This window comes from Babesia bigemina (genome assembly GCF_000981445.1).
Source record: "Babesia bigemina genome assembly Bbig001, chromosome : III".
NCBI classification, from domain to species: Eukaryota; Apicomplexa; class Aconoidasida; order Piroplasmida; family Babesiidae; genus Babesia; species Babesia bigemina.
Window position 1 is genome coordinate 193300 of NC_027218.1, and position 20265 is coordinate 213564.

The following is a 20265-nucleotide window of genomic DNA, read 5'->3' on the forward strand; positions in this document are numbered from 1 at the left end:
ACTGATGAAAGTGATTGATTCTGTTGTTTTCAATTGCGATTGAGCGATGTGAACCTTTTCCCCAAAGGTTCTTCTGCCATGTGAACTAGAATCCCCGTGCCATAAGTGCGTCTGGCCGCCCCCTTTGCGATACATCCTTTCGGTGCGGCCGTGACACAGGCGCTGGCGTCGCAGGATTCACCAGTTGCACTGGCAATAAGTTCGTTGCACATCCCTATGAACGTGGGTGGATCAACGACATTTGTTGGGTCCAAATTACCCGGTGAGAGTACAAGTCGCTTTAATGGAATGTAGTGTAGAACGGAAGTGAGGTGCGCGCGGAAAATCCGGGCGCGGTCTTTGACGGTCACGCTCATCACCTCGTCCTGATACCCCAGGTGGTCCAGCGTTGCCATGGTTACCTCGAAGAAGCACCCACGGTGTAGCGCTGCGGTCACCATACCGCGTTTCACTTTGAACGTTCCATAATGACAAAAATAGTCTAGATTTATGAGGTCACAGTTGAGTGTCTCACATGCGACTTGGAATGTCTTCTGTGTAGTTGGCATTACTGCCACCACGTCGTAATCACGCCCTTCTGCAATCTTGTTGAACGAATTGGGCTGGAATCCATCGTTTAGCATCACAGTCACGCGCCTTATGAAAGTGGCGCCACCGGGCAGTTGCCGGCCTAGAGTTGTCACTATCTTTCCCTCCGTCCCCTGCTCTTGGCCCTTAAAATCATAGGGGGGCAAATTAAGTGGTATATCTTGGACATTCATCTTGTCAGCACGGCAGTACACGTTAAAACCCAGGGAATACCATCCACGTAGCTGTGCTGCAGACAACCAAGTGCTCGCATCGCTGGCTGTCGTCCACGGGACATTTAGGTCTATCATGTTTCCATGTAAAACGCCCGCTCAATATCCTTCAGTTGATAAAACGTCACTGACAGCCTGTCAGTTTAACATGCATTTGTTGTCGAATTATAATATATACGCAGGAATCATCCAATGCAAAAACGTGCAGCCGAACGGCGATAAGGTTGTTCGTCTACTCAATCGTTAATGCCATGTTTGTTTACCATAATCCTATAAGCACCTTCTAGTAATGATATTCTTCAGTTGAAACCATCTTAAGACTGTTTTCAAGGGTAAAAGGTGCGATAATTGAACTACGGACACCTAACAAGACACTTCATGTATTATGCTTCAACGAGTCAAATGGATAGGATAATATGACATATGGATATTTTTCGACCACAGGTGACTAATGTGCACATTTATACGTGAGTTGTTGCTGCTAATATAGCGCCACTGAGCATATCGCGTGATCGCGGTGAATATAGACACGACATGTAGTACCTACAAACTGTGGCACTTTTGGTCATCTTGTTGCCAAATTTCAAACAATGGCAGCATTTTAGGTCAATGTGTGCATAGAAGGTAGTAAAACCGTGTCTGGTTTCATCCACGTTGCTGGCATATGACAATTCAGTTGAATGTTACGCATAAGAAACCTAAAACGTTATTGCTTCAAAAACAGTTCATACCCTGAATTCACGAATATATTCGAGTTAAAATGGATAATACTACAGGTAGTCAATGTCTATATTCTGGGCGGGCGATCTAATGTATTAAGGATTCCAACGCATAAATGACTTCGAGAGTTACACGGCTCTGGATGAGACTTAAACCCGGAATCATACAAATAAGATGGTTATACATATTATTGTCATCCGTGAAATGACGATTTGTTTGCTACAAACTTAGTTCCAAACGGAAACATTCATCGTAAAGCGCCTGAGAGTTATTGCGATGCATTTCTGTGACGATGACTCAGCAAGGATATAATAAAACTGTCTGTGGGTTGTTATTGCATATACAGCTGCTTGCGTGCTCAATCCTTGCCCTATTTGGGGTGGCTGCAGTGGCAAATAGGGACGTGATTACGTGCGGCGTTGCGTTCCTCAGCGCAGCGCTGATTGCATCAGTGTGCGTTACGTTAAACAATTTGACGGTTATATGCAACTGCATTGGTCAGGTAGGTTGTAGAAATTAAGCACGAGCTTTTAATTATTTCTGTAGGTGCTTATCGGCATCGGATTGCTGTACATCAACTACCACTCTTTGCACCAGGCACACCCATGGATAACTCTAGTGAGGTATTCAACCGTCATATCTGTATTTTTCGCGATTTCATCGATATCAGTAGTTTGTTCGGTGGCATTGTTAAATTTGCATGGATCCAAGCAGACGTCACTGGATGAAAATCTTTTCAATGGTGCAGCTTCTGCCTTTGTAACGTTTGAAGAATACAGAGCGGAAACCTACTCATGTGATGAAGATCCGCTTTTGAACACGGATACGAGTATAGAAATACGCACAGACAACGAGTTTATGTCAGGGGGAGGTGATCGTGAAGATGGTCAACTTACCAAAGGACCAGAGATGGCATTCTCGAAGGAAATTAACACTAATATGTGGGATTGGGTGACTGTAGATGATAGTAATGCCGATGATAATGATTCATCGCAACAAACTCAGGTTATCAACAACTCGGTGCTTCCTCAAACAGATGGCAATTGCCCAATGTATTCATCCTTTGATGCTACTTTCACTGTTAGGGAGCCATTATTAGCATCGGATTTAAGTTCGCAACAGAGTGCAGTGGATTATGGTGTTGAGAACAAGCATGTGGATATAACCGGCAATAGATCTTCAAACTATACCAGCGGCACAGATTTCTGGGGATCTAACGTACCCAATTCACATGAGAATAACGCGGGAATTAATACGTTTTTAGAAAGTGAGGCTATGGCCGAAAACAGGCTAGAGTCACTGGGTCCAGTCATGCCGGCACCACTGCGTAATGAGGATTGGAAGCTGTCGCCTCGCAACCCGCATTCGGCAATAGCTTGGGGTGGTTCAATTGCATCGCGTAGTAATTATGTGGATATAGCAACGGCAAATGATCCGCCCATGCACCACAGTTTGAACAGTCCTAGAGGTTATCTGCAGCGCGCGGACGACACTGCTATTACCGGCCAAACTTTGATTTCGTCGCCTGAGGAGGCACACATTCCAACTGCAGGGTTACAATGTATTCCCGTCCGTGACGGGTCCAGACTTGTATTGCATCGGAAGGAACTTGTTAGCAGCAGTGAAGAGTCCATTGTTTCAAAGGCGAATGTAAACACCGCAAGGTATAACCTTATTAGCGCAGGAGATAGCTTGCTATCCGAAAACGTGGTAGGGAAACAGCCTTTCAAATACGGCGTCGAGTTTATGTCAGATTCGCGGTATAGCGAAGTGTAGAATGGCGAATCCCTTTACCTAAACTTGTACATCACATTGATACTTAATAAGCGCATGTTGGAAATATGCGGATGCTAATCTCCAAAATGGCGACCATTTCACAGCGGCAAAAGACCGCTATTGAAGTCATTCAATTGCCTTCGGTAAGTGAATTTTATCTCGGTCTGACTTATTAGCCCGTTACAGCTTATATGTTCTGATGAATACGGCGCATTATCATTACATGAGTCTATTGTAGACAGTATAATGCAACGTTTTAGGCACGTTAAGCTGCTTCGGAGTTCTAACAACTTTAAACATCAAGAAGTTGAGACTTAGTTAAAGAAAGCAGTACGATCAGCATAATTGGACGTTCAAAACGTCTCACGCATTCAAAAACAAATATGAAGTTATGTTTTTTAAATAAAATGTGATTAACCAATTTATGGGGCGCAAATGATATGTGGTGCTTATAAAGGTGTATAGACAACTGTTGTCTATGTAGCAGTTGCGCATCAGCATCTAATGGCATTGGATATGCTAGTCGGATTTCATTCAAAGGGTTAAGCCCCAACGTAAAACGCACGCGTTCTGCTTAACAGTTATTATTGCGTTTGTTCTATCATTATTATTGTGTTCTATCATTTTATAGTGTGCTATGTGGATATTGCCTAGGGCCGGTTTTCGATTTTGCGGGGCTGCCGCCTCGCTCTGATACTGGTTGCGGGATCCATGGCTTGCTGTTTCGATCTTAGCTGGTGTCATCCGTCCTGTCTGGGTGCGATTGACACTCACAGGGTCGCACTATTCCCTTGATATCATGTCACTAAACACGTGTGGTATTATCATGGGCCTTGTCTACTAGCTGAATGCTCTTCCGTGGAGCTACTCCACCGGGCCCTGATGCTTACTTATCATATATAGGCCCGTCTCCACCAGCTTATCTTCGCTCGCGATTCGGATAACGAGACGATGGCGGTGTTCTTCCGACGATCTTGGATGAGTATATTATCATTAGGTTGCGTTGTCCTCTCCTTATTAGCTCATGTGTTCCATCGTTACCATGGTAATCCGCCACCCCTTACCACCCTTGTCTCATACAATTGCTTATCATCCGCAATAATCTTCGGTCATACTCAGAGTTGGATTTGGTGCACGCCATGTTAAGATTGCGCCTTCATCCATCACATCGAAGATTCAACTACTTGTGGAGGCGTAAGGGGGAGGAGCATTTCCGTTACCACGCCTGCTGCTGATACGCACGAGGCGGTTACCTACACTCGCCCCAACTTATACCTCCCTTAAAGTGTCGGGAAGATGCACTTTGTCAGATTAGTGGACTCTGGAAGCAATGGGGTAGACCAGTAATTTTATGAGATCTGGAGATGATTCGACGTGAATATTACCTCCAGTACTTCGTATGTCGCGGTCACTCCTCTCTGGCTCTAAGCACTTGAATGTAGTTGAGAAGCTTCAGCCCAGAGCTAAGGTGGATTGCAATTCTGGGTGTATAGGCGCTGAAGGTTGGGAATCGGTGAACGAGGCGGATGCTAGTTTTGTCGTGATATAGAAATACATCCCTCATCTGGCACAAGTGTAGCTAATGTAGTTGGTGGCATTGAAACATTGTATGCTGAGGGTCTGGCGCTAATCGCATTTGCGCAGGAGTCGAAGTCTGCAGCCTCGGATTGCATCTGTAATTCCATACGATCAATCACACGTTTGTCTCGCTTCTAAACGATGGCGCCGAAGAAGCTCACCGACTGCCCGGAAAATCTCCGGGAGGCCATCGACTGGTTGATCCAGGTTAGGCATGGGAATGACAATGGGCTTGATCATTTGTCCAAAGCTGTGAAAAAGTTGATTGATGAGGCTATTGAGAAGGCGTATACCACTAATGTAAGTGCGCTTCTTAAGGCTCTTGATTCCGCCAAGTCGTACAAATGTTGTAAGGATAAAGTGGCTCAAATTGAGAAGCTTAAGGAACTTAAAAGTTTTGAAAACGGCCCTTTTAATGACCTTAAAACTAGGTGTGAGATCATAAAAAATTGCACTAAAAGGCACTTAGATTCTTCTCAACAGAAAGCCTACGAGGAGATTCAGTCCAAGTTGGAGCAGCTTAAAAGTCTTAAAGAGAGTCTTACTGGATTGACTGATGAAGAAGAATGCAAAAAACTCTTAACCAACCTTTGTGATGGCGTTGAGACTTTTCTTGGTTTTGATTCTAATTCCAAAGGCTACACTGGTCAGGGAATTGTCTACTCTGACTTGGATAGACTGTGTGATGCAGCGATGGCGTTCTTGCACGGGGTGTTGGGGAGTGTGAAAGATGATAATGCGGTGACAACTTATGATAATTACATCCTTGATGAATCTAAAAGGCTAAATAAAGTACTGGAAAAATTACAATCTCAAATTGGAAAAGGCAGTGCTGGGCTAGTGGAGTCTGTCACGCAGGTGACGGAGTGGTTGGAAGGGTATGAGAGGGAGGTGAAATTGAAGTCCGATAAAGAGAAAGATCTAATCATAAATCTAGAAAACCAGGTCGAAGAACATAAGAAGTTCATTGAACAAGAAAAGGACAAAGGTCTAACTACTCAGATGGAATATTGGACTAAGCGTGCTGGATGGTATCTTGAGAAGGTCTCCAAGGCCAATAAGGTTTTGGAAAGTTTTGACAGCAAGCTAAGAGATAAGTTACGACGCCCCATTGACATGCTGCTGCAGGCTGTGAAAAGGTTTCAGGAAGAGGCTGCTAATGGAGATGTGCAAGAGATCTCCAAACTGACCGATAAGAAGCTATCTACCTTAAAGGAGTATCTCGGCGATAGATTCAATGCGAGAATTCAGGGAATCAAAACATATTTGAAACGTCATATCGGTGATTTGCACAAACGGCTTATGAAGCTTAATGCAGAATCATTAGGGTTATTAAAAAATGCTATAAATGATGATCTTCAAGAAGCTTTTAACACGGTTCAGAGATTGATAAGACGAATCATAGGGAAGTATCAAAGTAATATTGTTGAACAAATCAAAGCTATTTTGAATGAGGCAGAGGCGCTTACAAGTGAGATTCGAATAGAGAAACAGAAACTTAATGAGGCTGTGAGTGGTTTGGAGGATCGGATGGGTAAGCTGAAAGGGCTCAAGAACGCAATGATGGTACCGAATAACTTGGATGAATATGATAAAAGTGATGACAAAAACAAGTGGAATTTGCAAACATTAATCAAAGCTCTTAAAGAGGAAATTAATAGGAAGTTGGCAAGCGCTATTGAGGATTTGTGGACGGATTTGCAACAAGGTTTGTTGAAGGCGTATGGTATCAGCGGAGTTGCTAATCCAGAGCTTCCCGGTCTTCAGGCATTGCTAGGTAGTGAACTGAAGAAGTTGCAAAACGTTGGAGTGTGGATTCATGCGGGCACGGTTGACAAACACGATATTGGCAATCATCTAGAAGAGGTTTTGATCAATCTGAAGCGTGCCTCCAGTAATTGGGCTAAAATACAACCGGGAAAAGTAGGCCTAGAAATGCTTACCGCCATCATCAACGACATAGGCAGTAAAACTGTGGAAGGCGGCAAAATACAACTGGGTGCACTCTGTAATGCTGCCGCCATTAGTGGTGTAACACATCTTCAGGATGAGGTAACTAAGGTGGTTGACGGTCCGCTTACAGATAATAAAACACCGCTTACCCAAATAAAGAATGCGCTAGTGTCGCTTCAAACAAAGGACGAATTACGGTTAGATACAAGTGCCAATGGAGGTCATTCGGAGGTTCACAAGAAATCTAAAGACATTCACGATAAGATTCAAAACTTTTTGACATACAACGTTGGCGAAAGCGACGTTGTAGAAGGCAGTGTCTACAAGGATCTGAAGGAACTGCAGGAAAGTATCGATGCGCTTGGAGTTAAGGTAATAAACGTTGGAGAGAAGGTTTCAGTAGTTTCTAATGAGTTGACCTCGTGCATTAAAGATTCTAATCAGCTTCTGCGGGTCGTCCCCAAAGCAACTGAAATTCTCATAAATAAACTTCGTGATGAACTTAACGAAAATATAAGTGAATCCTTCTACGAACTCCGACAACAAGCCGAAGACCTCTACACCAGAAGAAAGCAAAAAGAGGTTGCCGCCCTGAAAAAATCTGTGAAGGACCAATTCACTGAGATTGATAAAATTATGGAGGCTGACAGTATTTTATCAGTTAAAGGATTTCTTAAAATACTTAAGCAAACTATTGTCAGTGAGGTTTTAAATATAAAATGTTCCACACGATCCACACTCGATGAGGGGGCTAAAATTCTAAATATAGGGTTCGCGTCCTTCTTTAAAGAATTGCAGAGACAAGGAGATCTATTAATTCTTAACAGCCGTATATTTATGCCACTTTCTGACAAACTGGAGACGTTGCTTAATACTCTTACCTACTATAATCATTCGTTTAGAATAAATTTAGATAATGTAAGAACAGACCTTACAACAATCAATTTTTCCTTATATTACAGCAGTGCTAAGACCATATCGACAGTTATCAAACGAGGCCTCTCCGAATTCGCCGAGCAACTCGGCCACGCGTACGTGAGCAGGTACTCGGGTAAACAATTCAACGGGGCTTTGTTGAAGGACAAAGATGTCAAATCCGGTGAAAAACAAACGACACCACCTGAAAAGGAATTAACCCCTGAGGGCCGCAACTGCGCCAAGGTCTGCCTGACGATAGTAAAGATGGTGTATTGTGACCTTGGGAGGTTAACACGAAAGTGCAAAAAAGATTGGAAGATATTCCAAATCCATAGAGGTGCACAAAAAGTTAAATCGGAAATCCCAAATCCTTTGGGTCACTTCCTTGAGAGGTGCGGTTACAGGGTGTCGGATTCTGCTGCAAGTCAAAATGGACATTTGAGAAATCAGAAAGATTTCACAGGTCAGAAAGTGTATGATTGCTTAGCAAGTAACGATTATGAACATGTTTATAACACCGATGAAGACTTTGAATATCCACTGCAAAAACTCTACCACTGCCTCCAGAACTACTACGTCGTCGGCCACTATGCCTCCTCATTCGCCAAAAAGCAACCATGTTCCGTGTTCGAAATGCTTTGCTGGATGTGCGGATTACAGTATAATTCTGTTCAATCGGATCTACTACACAGCATTAGCGAGATGCTAGAGGAGCCAGCTACGCCAGTAGGTGGCGACGGTGACCTTGTCACCTTTGACTTGCAATCCTTCTACATTAACACGTATCCTAATAAAGCAACGTGTAAGCAGTTAGACGAGGTCATTAATCACATTATGTCAAAATCTGCCTCCATCCTCACCACCGTGCTTGGCTACGGCGACGAGCACACCACGTACGCCTGTGACTTCTATGACAACTCATTGAAATTGTACTACCCCAAGAGTGGTGAGGAGTGCTTAGATATGTTGCTGGACATTTTGCGCCGGATGTTCGCGCCGCTCAGATTTCTGTTTATGCAGTGCCGACTTGACCAATCGCATTACGGCTGGGCCGACTGCTACTACGGAAAACAAGTCTATCCGTTGAATTGGCAGTGCAAGGACCACGAGGCTGAGGAGGCCAATTGCCGTCTCAGGTCAGCGCTACAGTCGTATCTATCCGACTGTCTTGTCGGGTGTATGCCTCACCAGCTCAGTGCCATCGGCTGCAAAGCGACATGTATCACGTGCCCCAAGGGACAACCTGGGATGGCATGTCTAACGCCACTCGGTTTCAGAGGGTTTTCGGGATCCAATCGCAAGGGTGAGGACATAAGCAACGTGCTGGGCAACTTGTTCAGTAACCCATTGGTTGCATCGCTGTTTGCACTTGCACCCAAAGCGCCGAGTACGTTGCCGGAACACTACCAGTTTGCGTTATCGCTTGTTAATGACTGGCGGAACCCTCGTAGTCATCCAATTGAAGACGGCATTACCGCTGCCATCGACGACCGTTCCATTAGCCTCTACGATAACCCCAGCCAGCTGACCAACGCGCTGCGTCATGCCTATGGCAGCAGCCAGGCTAGTCACGATGTAGATAAGCATCCAAAGCCAATTGGTGCAGGACAAACTGAAGATAAGAAATACGGTGACCTCTGTAGTCTCGCAATGTCTATCGCATGTTCCGACCAAAATTCCCAGTGTGCCCCGTACCTGTATGCCTTATTCGCCGATCAATACACTTACCTTGCCAGCAAGCAATGTAAAACGTACTTGTCGTGGGCAGTTTATCTGCCATGGACGCTGTGGAATTATCTCAATTCCTTGTACAATTCGTTCAAGGACATCTACTGCCAAGATTGGGGATGTCGTTCCTGTCTGCGTGCCGACAGGTGTAGGCGTGGTCAACATGGTCTCGTTAACGATAAGACAAAAGCGCCGAATTGCCACTGCTCCAGTATCGTAGAGTGCAAGGGTGCCATGCCTACGTTGTATAAGTACGGTTTTACGTTTGGTGCGCCAGCAGCGTTGAATGGGCAAAGCGGCAAGAAGACGTGTAGCAATTTCATGGAGCAGTTGAACAACGTGCTACAGTCCACGTATTTCCAGACGTTGTTCCGAGAGTGCGACAATTTCTTGTGGAAAATAAGAGAGCCATTCACATGGACAGTTGTCGCCCTCTGGCTCCTCTCTTTGTTGTACCTCCTCCACATCATGGTTATCCGCCTAGACCTGCTCCACATCAAATCGCATCTACATAGTCCCTCGAGTCATAGGATAGCCGCTCAGTCACTCCTCGCCGCCGCACGTGTCGGCAGGCTTGCCAAGATATCGTACCTGCAAGCCTAATCGCATCCGCGTGTGATTTTCACAGATGCCTTATACCGCAACCTGCTCACTAGTAATCACGTTAATGTTACACTTAACTACAAATATGCCACTGGCCAGTTCACTCAGCCACCTAACCAAAAACCCACCGCCTAACCTAATGTCTAGCGTAATACCTAATCAGCGGTTTGGTAATGAGATTAGTTGGTGCATTACAGTGTTTGTCACTCCATTTGTCTGCGTTACTTGTGAGACTCGGCTGCGTCATCCTATTGTGACTGGATTGTGAATTTGCGTGAGCGGCCATCCATGTAGCCAGTTAATGACCGCCTCCAGCCGAGGCTGTGAGTACGACATTAAGTAGATGGCTATAATGTTTGTGACGATGTGGAGTGTGTTGGTATCGTAGAAAGCTCTATCATAGGTGACATGGCATTTTTCGACGTCACGTCCTAGGGATGACATATCTGCCCAGCATCACAGGCGGCCTCGTGGCAATGAATTACAACGTAATGCCATTATGTATATCACCTGAACAGTTTATGTCGCACCTTAATCATGGCCGATGGTGGCACGTGGTTGGGTGATGTGGCTTACGGTGGGTGGAGTTGCGGCCGGGCAACCCTAATACTAGTTGACCGAATACAATCCGACTAAAATAAAATTTTAATTCTTCGTCAAAAAGCGTTTCTTCTGTGGTGCCAGGCGCGCGGATGTCGTGTCACTGCCGGTACGTTTTTTGTCGGCCAACCGAATGCTGACTGAACACCGAGGGGAGGGTGCTTGACGGGGTCGGGATACCAGGTTAGGGGACTTACCCTCGCTTCCACCGTCAATACTAATATGTTATCAGCCTTCGTACGTTATACGTACTGTAAAGCTGATTGGACTCTGATTGTTCTGGATTCCTGGGTTGGCTGCCTGCCTCACTCCGGGTAGGTGGGATGTTCGTCTGCTTTCACCGTTCGTCCATGTGTTTCGAAGAGTTGAGTAGACAAATAAATGTCTTCGTTTACGGCGTTTATAGTGGTTGGTTTAAGTTTGACGATGCTGATTGCAGCATTTTTGCTCATCCCACTTTGCCGTCTGGCTATACTGTCAATGAGTGGGCGTAGTGAGTGGTCAGGGTAGGGGTTTGATAAGTTTAGTTGCTTACTGTTCACATGACATAAGAGTCGGCTCTGTTGTTTGTTGAGAGTGGATTGGTGAGTCATAGAGAGTGGAAAGGATGGCGACTGCGAATAAGGTTCCCCTCAAGACACTCAAGGATTGTTTCCAGTTCCTGGAGTGGTTGAAAAGTAACGGGGATATGCAAACGCAGGTGGCCAGTGAACTGGAAACGCGTCTTCGTGACAAATATAATGGTGTTAATGGAAAGCAAATTGAGAACTCACTGTCCCAATTCCTTCAACTAGTGTCAAAGTTTTATAAGAAATTGGTCACTGACGAAGTTCTGCAAAAAGCACAATCGACAACGAACAAAAAATACAATAGATCAGTAACACTAGTGGTGTTCAAAGCCCTCCTCGAATGCATTCCAAAAGTTCTAAGTGCGTGTTACTTTCTGCAATATCATGTGGATGGGAATTTCAAAACACTGGGTGGCGGGGAGTGGGCGGGTGATATGGTTGGAAGGATTGCACAGTCGGGGTCAGGTCTCGGTAAGATTTATTCTTATCTCTTGATAAAATCCAGCAATTCATATCGTGTCATCCCTGGAGGCTTCGTGCAAGGCGAATTGAATGAAGGTGATCAGAATGGAGGTAATCAAAATGGAGGTGATCAGAATGGCTACAAACACGGTAACGTTATGGCCGATGACCTCGGAAAGATTTTGGAGCAACGGAAAGACAATCTTTTCCTTGACGTGTTCGTCACATCGGTGTCTTCCACTGCCGGCACACAGGCTTCTAACACAGCTAACGTTCTAGCATTGCTCAAACACTTTTGCGAGATTGTTCAAAATGATCTAGATGATAAACTTAAAAAATACTTGGGATCTCACAATGTTTGCGTTAATTGGGACAAATTAACACCACATTGCGCCGATCTTAAAACCCAGTTAGATAAGTTGTTCGCCAATGACCGCTTTTCCCAGACCGGCCAGCTGCCGACACTTTACAAGCTTAACAAGGAAGAGTTTGTTAAGAAGATGGCTAGATGGTTGAAAGATAATTTGGATAAAGTGCGGGGGAAATTGCACAATATTAATAAATACAGCCATATGCTAGACAGTATTAATACCGATAAGGTAGGAGATTATTTGAACAAACATTTCTTTCCCTACGGATTCACATTTGATGCCAAGGATTTTGGAAAAGACAATTTGTGTCAAGTTCTAAAAGATGATTGGAAAGGCGTGATAGAGATGCTTGATGGGCATGATACTGGACTGGCTAAGCTTGTGGATATTTTGAAGGATATGAAGTGTACACAGAACCAAGACCAGACGGCAGACCTCGAGGATGATGATGAGGAGGAAGATTATGAGGAGGTAGTGCTGGAAGATGAGGATGAAAGTGTGATATCTTCAAATCAAAATGATGGTCAAAGTGGACAAAATCCAGAGAGCTCACAAGAAGTAATTGGCTCTGAAACTCCTCCTGAGGATGGTAAAGGTCAAGGCCCCACTGGTTCTCCGGGTGACGCAGGTAAGAGTTTGCAGGTCGGTGGTCCTCCAGCTCAACAGCCAGTTCCACCACCAGCTGCACCTACTTCCTCAACAATTACTCCAAGGCCAGGCTCCTCGTCATCTGGCGGTCTTGCTCCCGGTAGTGGTCAACAAACCCCCATGGTTGAATTGGGAGTTAGTATTCCTTCATGGCAAAATAGTGAAAATGCTCACAAGCTAAGTGACTATGCCTTAAGCGATGATGATTTTGAGAGGTTACTATATCCCAACGGTGTTAACCTTGGTAAAGGTCCTCTGATCGATCCGAAGACATTTGGTAAAGCACATCCACAATCTGGAATTGTTTCGTATAATGAAAAGCCCGAAGAAACGTCTGAGAAACTATCGAAATCATTAGGGCTCCACAATACCTATGAACCATTAAAACCTCTCGATTTTACTTTTACACCGTACTATGAAATTGCTGGAGATCCCTACAGTCCCCAATGCCGTAACCCATGGTATATCCATAATCTCTCAACAGACCCGGCCTCGGCAACCCTCTCGCATATCCCAGACTCCGATCATCTCCCACCGCCCAAAACCGTCCGGGAGATGCTCTACTGGCTAGTCGGCTTGAATCAACATGGCTATATCAGATGGGTTACTGAATGTATTAAAAGCCTTATAGAAGAATATAATACAGATGCACCCCAGTCGCCATATGCCATCGACATCGCTGGAGATCTCACGAAGCTGGACGCTTCCATGGTCACCCGGACACTTACCGAGGCGTCCCTCTACGCAGCAAACGTTCTTTACACGGTCAAATATCGTGATTATTATACGGTTTATAACGATTTCAAATTTGAGTCAGAGTACAGCAAATTTCGTTATTCCTCCGACCCCATTAGTCTCCTCTGCCAGCTACGTGACTACGCCTATGCCGGCCACTACCAGTTGCAGTTCCTGAAGACGCAGTGCGCTCGCGATAAATTGAGCGGTGGTTGGATGGGTTGTCACTTTGGACAGGATGTTGCTGCTGACTCCCCCCTTCAGGCCTTTCTTACCGACGCCTACGACTCCATGTTCAAGACGCATCTCTTCGATCCATGCAACATCTGCCTAAAAAGCCGTGTCAAAATGGGATTCAAACACAAGGATTTGCCTAAACCTTCCCAAACTGGTAACACGCTTTTCACTGTCCTCTCACCGTCGTGCGGCGATGATGACCCCCTGCTGACACTGTCCTCGTACCTCAACTGCCTCACCAGGCGGACTCCGAGGACGACAGGGGAGCTGGTCTCGTTCTTTCACAATTTTGGTGTCGAGTTGCACGATGATTATCAGAAGGCACTTTCTTCACTGGGCTCATCCCTCTCCACTCCGCATCCCAACTGCCCCGAATGGGACTGTCTTCGTGGCACCGACCTTCAAGCCGTCCGGGGTATCAGGGGTACAGACGCTTTCAACACCATCCATGACAATGCACATCCCAACTCCCTGTCCACGCTATTTGGCTGCGACATCACCAATGTGCAGTGCACAAAACTTCTGTCGCCCATCACCTATCGGGCGTACTCCCTGTACTCTCCGACTTTCGCCCACACCTACCTCATCTGGGCGGTTTACCTGCCGGACAGACTGTGGGAGTCACTCAAGAAACTACGTTATGATTTAGAAGGGCATGGTAACACCAAGTGCGCATCACTCCACTCATGCCCCTATGCTATGCCCCTCCTCTACCTACACGGGTTCACGCCACCGGAGGGCACACCGCAGACATCACTCACCTGTTCGGAGCTCATCACCAAGCTGGGGGAAGTGGTCAACGGCGGGCCTATGGCAAAGCTCATGACCTGCATGGATCAGTTCCTCTACAGAGTAAGGAAGCCATTCATCTACACGCTAATCGCACTATGGTCGGCCGCAGCACTCCTCCTCTCATACACGATACTGTACCGCCTGGACGTCTTGTACCTGTGCTCTCATGCCATCAGGTCTAAGGCTTCACACCTCATCGACGTCAAGGCGCTGCTCACTAATAGCAGGAAGATGCTCTCACTCTACGACGCCGACTACTTCGATGATGATCCCAATGATCTAGTCGACCAACTTGAATAACTACTAATATCTCGCGTATAACAATGCTTCGCAACGCATAATATTAGTTCACCATTCTCATGGTCTTAGTTGCGTCGAGCGATGCCGGCCAGTCGGGTTGTGATACGGCATACGGAAAAGTAATTGCACAATGTAATCAAATAAAGCGTCAATAGTGTCGCATGTCGGGGTGTTCATAACGTGCATGATGTGCCTTGATGTAGTATTTTGCAATTCATACGCCACGATTCACACCCCAGTTGGCGACCAACATGGTGCCAGACAGGATATCAGAGGCGCGACCAGAGAGCCAGGCAAACTTCAAGGTGGGAGGGTGCAAAGGAGTGGTGCGAGGGGCATTAAGGTGCGTGATAGGAAGGCGAAAGAGAATAAGCAGAAGGGAAAGGGGACGTGTATGAAGGAGAGGGGAGTGAGCTGGGAGGCTGTGAAGAGAATAAAGTGAAGGGGTGGAGTGAGTTGGGGGAGGCGAGGAGGCGGGAAATGGTCTTTAGAGAATGCTATGGCAGTGTAAAAAGGTGAGGGGATAAGGAGCGAAATTGTCGAGGGATTGGAAGAGTCGGCAACGTGGCGATGTGGAAGGAGATAGGGAGCCACGTTAAGTGAGACTGAGACAGACGGGAGAGGTTGAAGGGGATAGAAGGCGATGTGATGGTGAAATGGAATGATAATGTACGACAAAGCAGCAGGGGCTCGGGACTTTGCCGACAAGGGTTTATGATTCCGGGCAGACGGAATGCCATCAACATCGTGGAGGAGTAAACTAACACAGCTTCGTGGGAACGGGTAAGCGGTTCAGTTGCTGATTGACCGTCACATTTGAGCAGATTTGCTGGCCCAACAAGTTTCGGCAACCTGCGCCAGTGGGTGACGCGCTAGATTTGCAATGGAGAAACTCAGGTCAGTACATGCGCGACATAGTACACAGTTGCCAACGTAGACAACCGAGATTGCGGAATACCCAATGTTAGCTCATAGGCCCTCATGCACATGGGCAGCACCTGTTGGCTGTTGCCTTCGACAAAATAGACCAAGAAGTACAGTGCTTGTCCCAATCGACCGTACGAACCTTTTCGAAATGGCGCTGCATTTACTGATTGCGGTTGTGCCATATTCGATCTATGACTACACTAGTAAACGTTTAACAATGTTTGATGGTGGTAGCTCACAATAAACTCATAAGAACAGATCGATAAAAAGCAGGCATCATATAGTGCAATACTTCAAGGCACTCCTTGCGACCAAACTATACCAAATTAGGCCACACAACTCCTGTCTCATTTTTGCAATGATATAAATACTAAATAAGGAGGGCATCTTATATATAATTCGTTTCACCCTTAGAATGATGGGCTTGCTAATATAGCAGAAAATGGCGACAATCAATCAGACAACGCCTTCATCTTCAATTAGTATGATGTAGGCAGTTGTATTTACAAATGAATGTTCGTAGAGTGTATTCAATCCCATCGGTTCAACGTCAGCTGATTGCCTTTGACGGCCTTCAGTAGGTGTTTCAAGTTGTTTAGCGCACTACGTGGTTGCTTTTTGCTAGTTTCGCCTTCTGAACGCCTTAGTAGCACATAAACTACACTCCAGCGGCATTTATTGCAGGTGAATACTGCAATGTTATCCAACATATTTCGTGTCATTCATGGCACCTATCCTGTATGGGTACGATACCGATTCACCACCGCAGTAATATCCATGCTTCACGTCCCTCATCATGCTTGATACTACTTTGAAGTGTGTGATTTACTTTTTCCGTCACCTTTTCATCTCCACTATCTATTCATACCTCCTCTTCTCTAATCTCGGTCTGCGCCAGGTGATATTGATTTGTCATTCTTCTTTCTATGATGATGATAGTCTTCACGCAAAAACAATATAAATCCCTGAGAGTATGCTTAGAGGTCTCCCTTGCGGAAGTTTACAATGCCCATGGGATAACTCCGATATAGTAGTTGATTGCTCTCAGAGCGTAGTGGTTAATGACCCTCACAAGCATTGCAGATGAGATGTATCGCTTAATCATAAGCTTAGATATTAGCTGTATTTCGCAAGATGCAGTCATTGATGATGGATCATTTGATGAACAAATTATTTGCCTGCTGGGGTGGGGGTGATGTCATCAATGACCTACGGCAAATGGGAGTTGTCAATATAGTCACGAAGTTTACACAGGTCTACTCGCTATATAAAGTACATACTAGCAGTTAAATACAGTAATGGCGGAATTGCATACGTTAGACGCACAGGTAACGTGCATTGCGTATGTGGCGTGCTGTCTTCGGCAAAAATGCAAAAAGGGGCTACAACTTTGTAGAACCAACTCAACTTGCTGGCGGTTTGGCCTGTTACGCTTTATCTAAAACAACCACTTCATTCAGCTGTTGAAGTCGCTGTCATCATTAACTACAATAGTGCGTGAATATGAATGTAGAAAATCACGAGCCCTAGTGTAGATGACGCAAACAGTCATATCTAGTTCAACTGCTTAACCGTAAGATCAAAATATTGGTCACAGGTTGAGAACAGTTTAAGATGCCGTGGATGTAATGTAGGCCGCCCACGTATATGCTACGACGGCAGGGACCAGCCCACTGAACGGCCGATGAAAGATGTATTGCAATCTAGTTATTGACAACAACCGCAACCGTCACAAATATAGCTTTCGGCGGCAGATAACTCAATTCGCAATTGAAACGAATTGCGTATGAGAAGTCAAGCAATTAAAGACGGTTCTTCCAAACTGTATGCAGTGCATAACGATACCCGCTAATCTGATATATGTAAACCAGTGCCACCCAATTAATGACACTAAGCTGCTAAAAGGACGCATGAAGCCTAAGCACTGAGATCACAAATAAACATGTCAAAGCGTGGACCAGCAGCAATAGTGTGTGTAGTATTTTTGATGTTTAAAACCCCTTATATTAGTGCAAAACATATCGTGTTGACACCACTGGCTGCGTTAAGCGTCGAATTAAAACCTTTAAAGGGTAATATAACAAAAGGCATTAAACACCGCGTCGCGACGGTAGAATTTGTTAAATCAATCCTTATCTTTAACATATCTGTCGAGCACGGCGACGCTTCTTAGAAAAATCAACGACACGACTATGTTACTGGGAAAAACTGACGCGCCAAAATGATCGAAAATGGACTTGCGCAGACAAATTGAGGATCAAAACAACCAATAATAGTAAAATTTTAATTGTATCAATCGCTATGATAAATATCTGGACGTGAAACATAGAATCTTTGTCGAAATTTTATCAATGCATCAGGTGCATATCGGTGGTGCGCACGTCCGCACGTCAGACTGCTGCGTAGAAGCCCGAAACGGATGCCGCTTTGTTAACCATAATTTACGCGTTTCCGCTGGAAAAATCACTGTTTTGAACTGTGATAGGCCCGGTAGAGTCGACGTCCATCATCGGCGTTTTGCGTTATGCATTCTGTCGTGTTCCAGTGTACGCAATAAAACGACAAATCCGCTTATTACTGAGCATAGGCATTAATGACCAATTAATTATTTTATGATTGAACTGTGTTACGCGGATGTCGACTCATTCTTCTCAGGTTGCGCAGCTCTCGGAGCAACAGGGTACGTCGAGACCCTGTAATGGCGGTGTATCCGTCCCACTGATGAAATCCTGCTGCGTCCCAGGAGATGGAACTGTTCCTATTACGATCCCGGTTTACAGCCCGTTTTACCAGGGAACTCAGCTCCTCTCGGGTTCGGCGGGTATTATCCCTCAACAGCAATATGTGTTCGCTTCGCCGACTGGCATGAACAAGGTTGTATGCCATGGACAAGCCGTGCCGCAGCAACAGCCGTTGTACCAAATCCAAACGGACGTCTTCACGAATCAGCAACAGCAAAATGTTAATGCCGATGAGCCAATAAATGTCACGCATTACATTTGGAAGCAAACGGAGGAACAAACCCGTCCAATCAAGCATCAGGGCACGTTTGCTAAGCTGAGGACGCTTTTCAACTGGCAGGATTCGAATTCTGTGTTTGGTGATGAAACGCAAAATGAGCAGGCGGCAAAGGTGTCTGATGAGCTTGGAAGCCAGCAAGGTGGTGACAACGAGCAAGTGCAGAAGATCAAGAAGCAACAGCCATCCGGTTTCTTCAATTCGTGCTGTATGAACGTTGCACAGCTTCCCACTTTTGAAAACTGTGCCAGCAGTGTCTGCAACATTAACAGGTATTGCAAGCTCAATACTGTACAAGGTGAAGAAGAGTGTGTCGATGAGAAGGCGAATACTACCAGGGAAAATTCAATTACGAGCGTGAACAGTTTGACGGGAAAACAAGCCGAAACTATTGTGTCACAGCAGAGCTCGGAGTCCCAGCATACGGTTGTCGCACAGGAGAACACGAACTTGCAGAACGCTTTTCAGCAGTGCGCCAATAGGTCCGTTCCCGAATCGTTCCAACAGGCAAGCATCCACTCGCAACACGGAATGATTCCACAATCTAGCATTTGCTCCAACCATGATCTGGTCAACCATGTGGTGGTCTCGCCGTTGAACGCTCTCTCGCAGCAACCGTCAATTCAGGTCGGAGGATCTAATGCAAGCAGCATTCCTTCCGTTCGCCGTGCGAGCTTTGTGGACAACACGTAGGTCTACGGTTTTTAGTGAATATACTTTACTATAGGCAAACTCCTTTCTGCTTCAACATGTGTTACCCGAGAACCGTATCCAACCAGTTCGAATCTGTTGTACCGGTGAACTCCTTCCAGAACCCGCCCTCCATTCCGGTGAACAATGCTGCAGTAGGATGCTTTGGTATGTGCTGCGGTGGTGCCGCCAATAACTTCACAACCCTGGCCAGCCAAGGAACTATGGGTCTACGCAACTTGTTTACCATGAACCCGGTCTCTCAGAGGAGCATTATCTCCAACCAAAGTGTGCCGGTGGAGCAACTTTCAAGACAGATGTCTGCAATGAGCGTGAATCCTACGCAGGAGGTTGTTTCAGATATTGCGCAAGAGCAAATTTTGATCAACGACACCGTGGTTGTAGACAGAAATGGAAGGAACGTGAGGAAGTCTGCCATGAAACCCAAGACCTTCAAGCTGCATGCTATCGAAATCCATCAGTTCGTTCCCATTCAGAACAACGCTGTTTCGCCATTCGTAGAGACCCTCTCCGGTATGAATCAGGCTGGTACTCCCATATTCCACCACGGTTACGGAATTCAGCACCCCAATTCTTTCTTCAACCCTAACACGACTGGCCACATCGCCCCGGTAATCAAGGACGTGATGCAAGGCGTAACAAATCCCAAGATTCCCCACATGTACTCTGTGGATTCCAGCCACTCGTGCCAAGCCGTTAGACTGCCTACTGAGGAGTCTCAGGTGACGCCGAGGGAGGAGGTAAATGAAGCTCCGGTTGAGCAGGAGCAAGCAGGCGAATCCCAGAGGGAATAAAGAAAGTCTGAAGAGTTGCAATTGT

General features: G+C 45.7%; 7 protein-coding genes across 7 annotated transcripts; 6 read left to right on the plus strand and 1 right to left on the minus strand.

The window, feature by feature from the left end:
* Nucleotides 1-29: 29 nt before the first annotated feature.
* On the minus strand, nt 30-878 carry BBBOND_0300670 (RIBONUCLEASE P-RELATED, putative; the record flags this gene model as incomplete). Its single annotated transcript, XM_012912894.1, has 1 exon — nt 30-878. The coding sequence occupies one exon, from the start codon at nt 876-878 to the stop codon at nt 30-32; it is 849 nt and encodes a 282-aa protein (XP_012768348.1).
* A 934-nt stretch (nt 879-1812) lies between these two features.
* Nucleotides 1813-3296, plus strand: BBBOND_0300680 (hypothetical protein; the record flags this gene model as incomplete). Its single annotated transcript, XM_012912895.1, has 2 exons — nt 1813-2022; nt 2067-3296. The coding sequence occupies 2 exons, from the start codon at nt 1813-1815 to the stop codon at nt 3294-3296; spliced, it is 1440 nt and encodes a 479-aa protein (XP_012768349.1).
* An 86-nt stretch (nt 3297-3382) lies between these two features.
* BBBOND_0300690 (hypothetical protein) lies at nt 3383-3614 on the plus strand (the record flags this gene model as incomplete). The annotated part of the gene is made up of 2 exons (XM_012912896.1): nt 3383-3439; nt 3483-3614. 2 exons carry the CDS (start codon nt 3383-3385, stop codon nt 3612-3614), a joined length of 189 nt encoding a protein of 62 aa, XP_012768350.1.
* Nucleotides 3615-5015: 1401 nt separating this feature from the next.
* On the plus strand, nt 5016-10076 carry BBBOND_0300700 (hypothetical protein; the record flags this gene model as incomplete). The annotated part of the gene is made up of 1 exon (XM_012912897.1): nt 5016-10076. One exon carries the CDS (start codon nt 5016-5018, stop codon nt 10074-10076), a length of 5061 nt encoding a protein of 1686 aa, XP_012768351.1.
* Nucleotides 10077-11283: 1207 nt separating this feature from the next.
* On the plus strand, nt 11284-14790 carry BBBOND_0300710 (hypothetical protein; the record flags this gene model as incomplete). Its single annotated transcript, XM_012912898.1, has 1 exon — nt 11284-14790. One exon carries the CDS (start codon nt 11284-11286, stop codon nt 14788-14790), a length of 3507 nt encoding a protein of 1168 aa, XP_012768352.1.
* Nucleotides 14791-14977: 187 nt separating this feature from the next.
* On the plus strand, nt 14978-15232 carry BBBOND_0300720 (hypothetical protein; the record flags this gene model as incomplete). Its single annotated transcript, XM_012912899.1, has 1 exon — nt 14978-15232. The coding sequence occupies one exon, from the start codon at nt 14978-14980 to the stop codon at nt 15230-15232; it is 255 nt and encodes an 84-aa protein (XP_012768353.1).
* Nucleotides 15233-18351: 3119 nt separating this feature from the next.
* On the plus strand, nt 18352-20240 carry BBBOND_0300730 (hypothetical protein, conserved; the record flags this gene model as incomplete). The annotated part of the gene is made up of 2 exons (XM_012912900.1): nt 18352-19424; nt 19463-20240. The coding sequence occupies 2 exons, from the start codon at nt 18352-18354 to the stop codon at nt 20238-20240; spliced, it is 1851 nt and encodes a 616-aa protein (XP_012768354.1).
* Nucleotides 20241-20265: the final 25 nt, after the last annotated feature.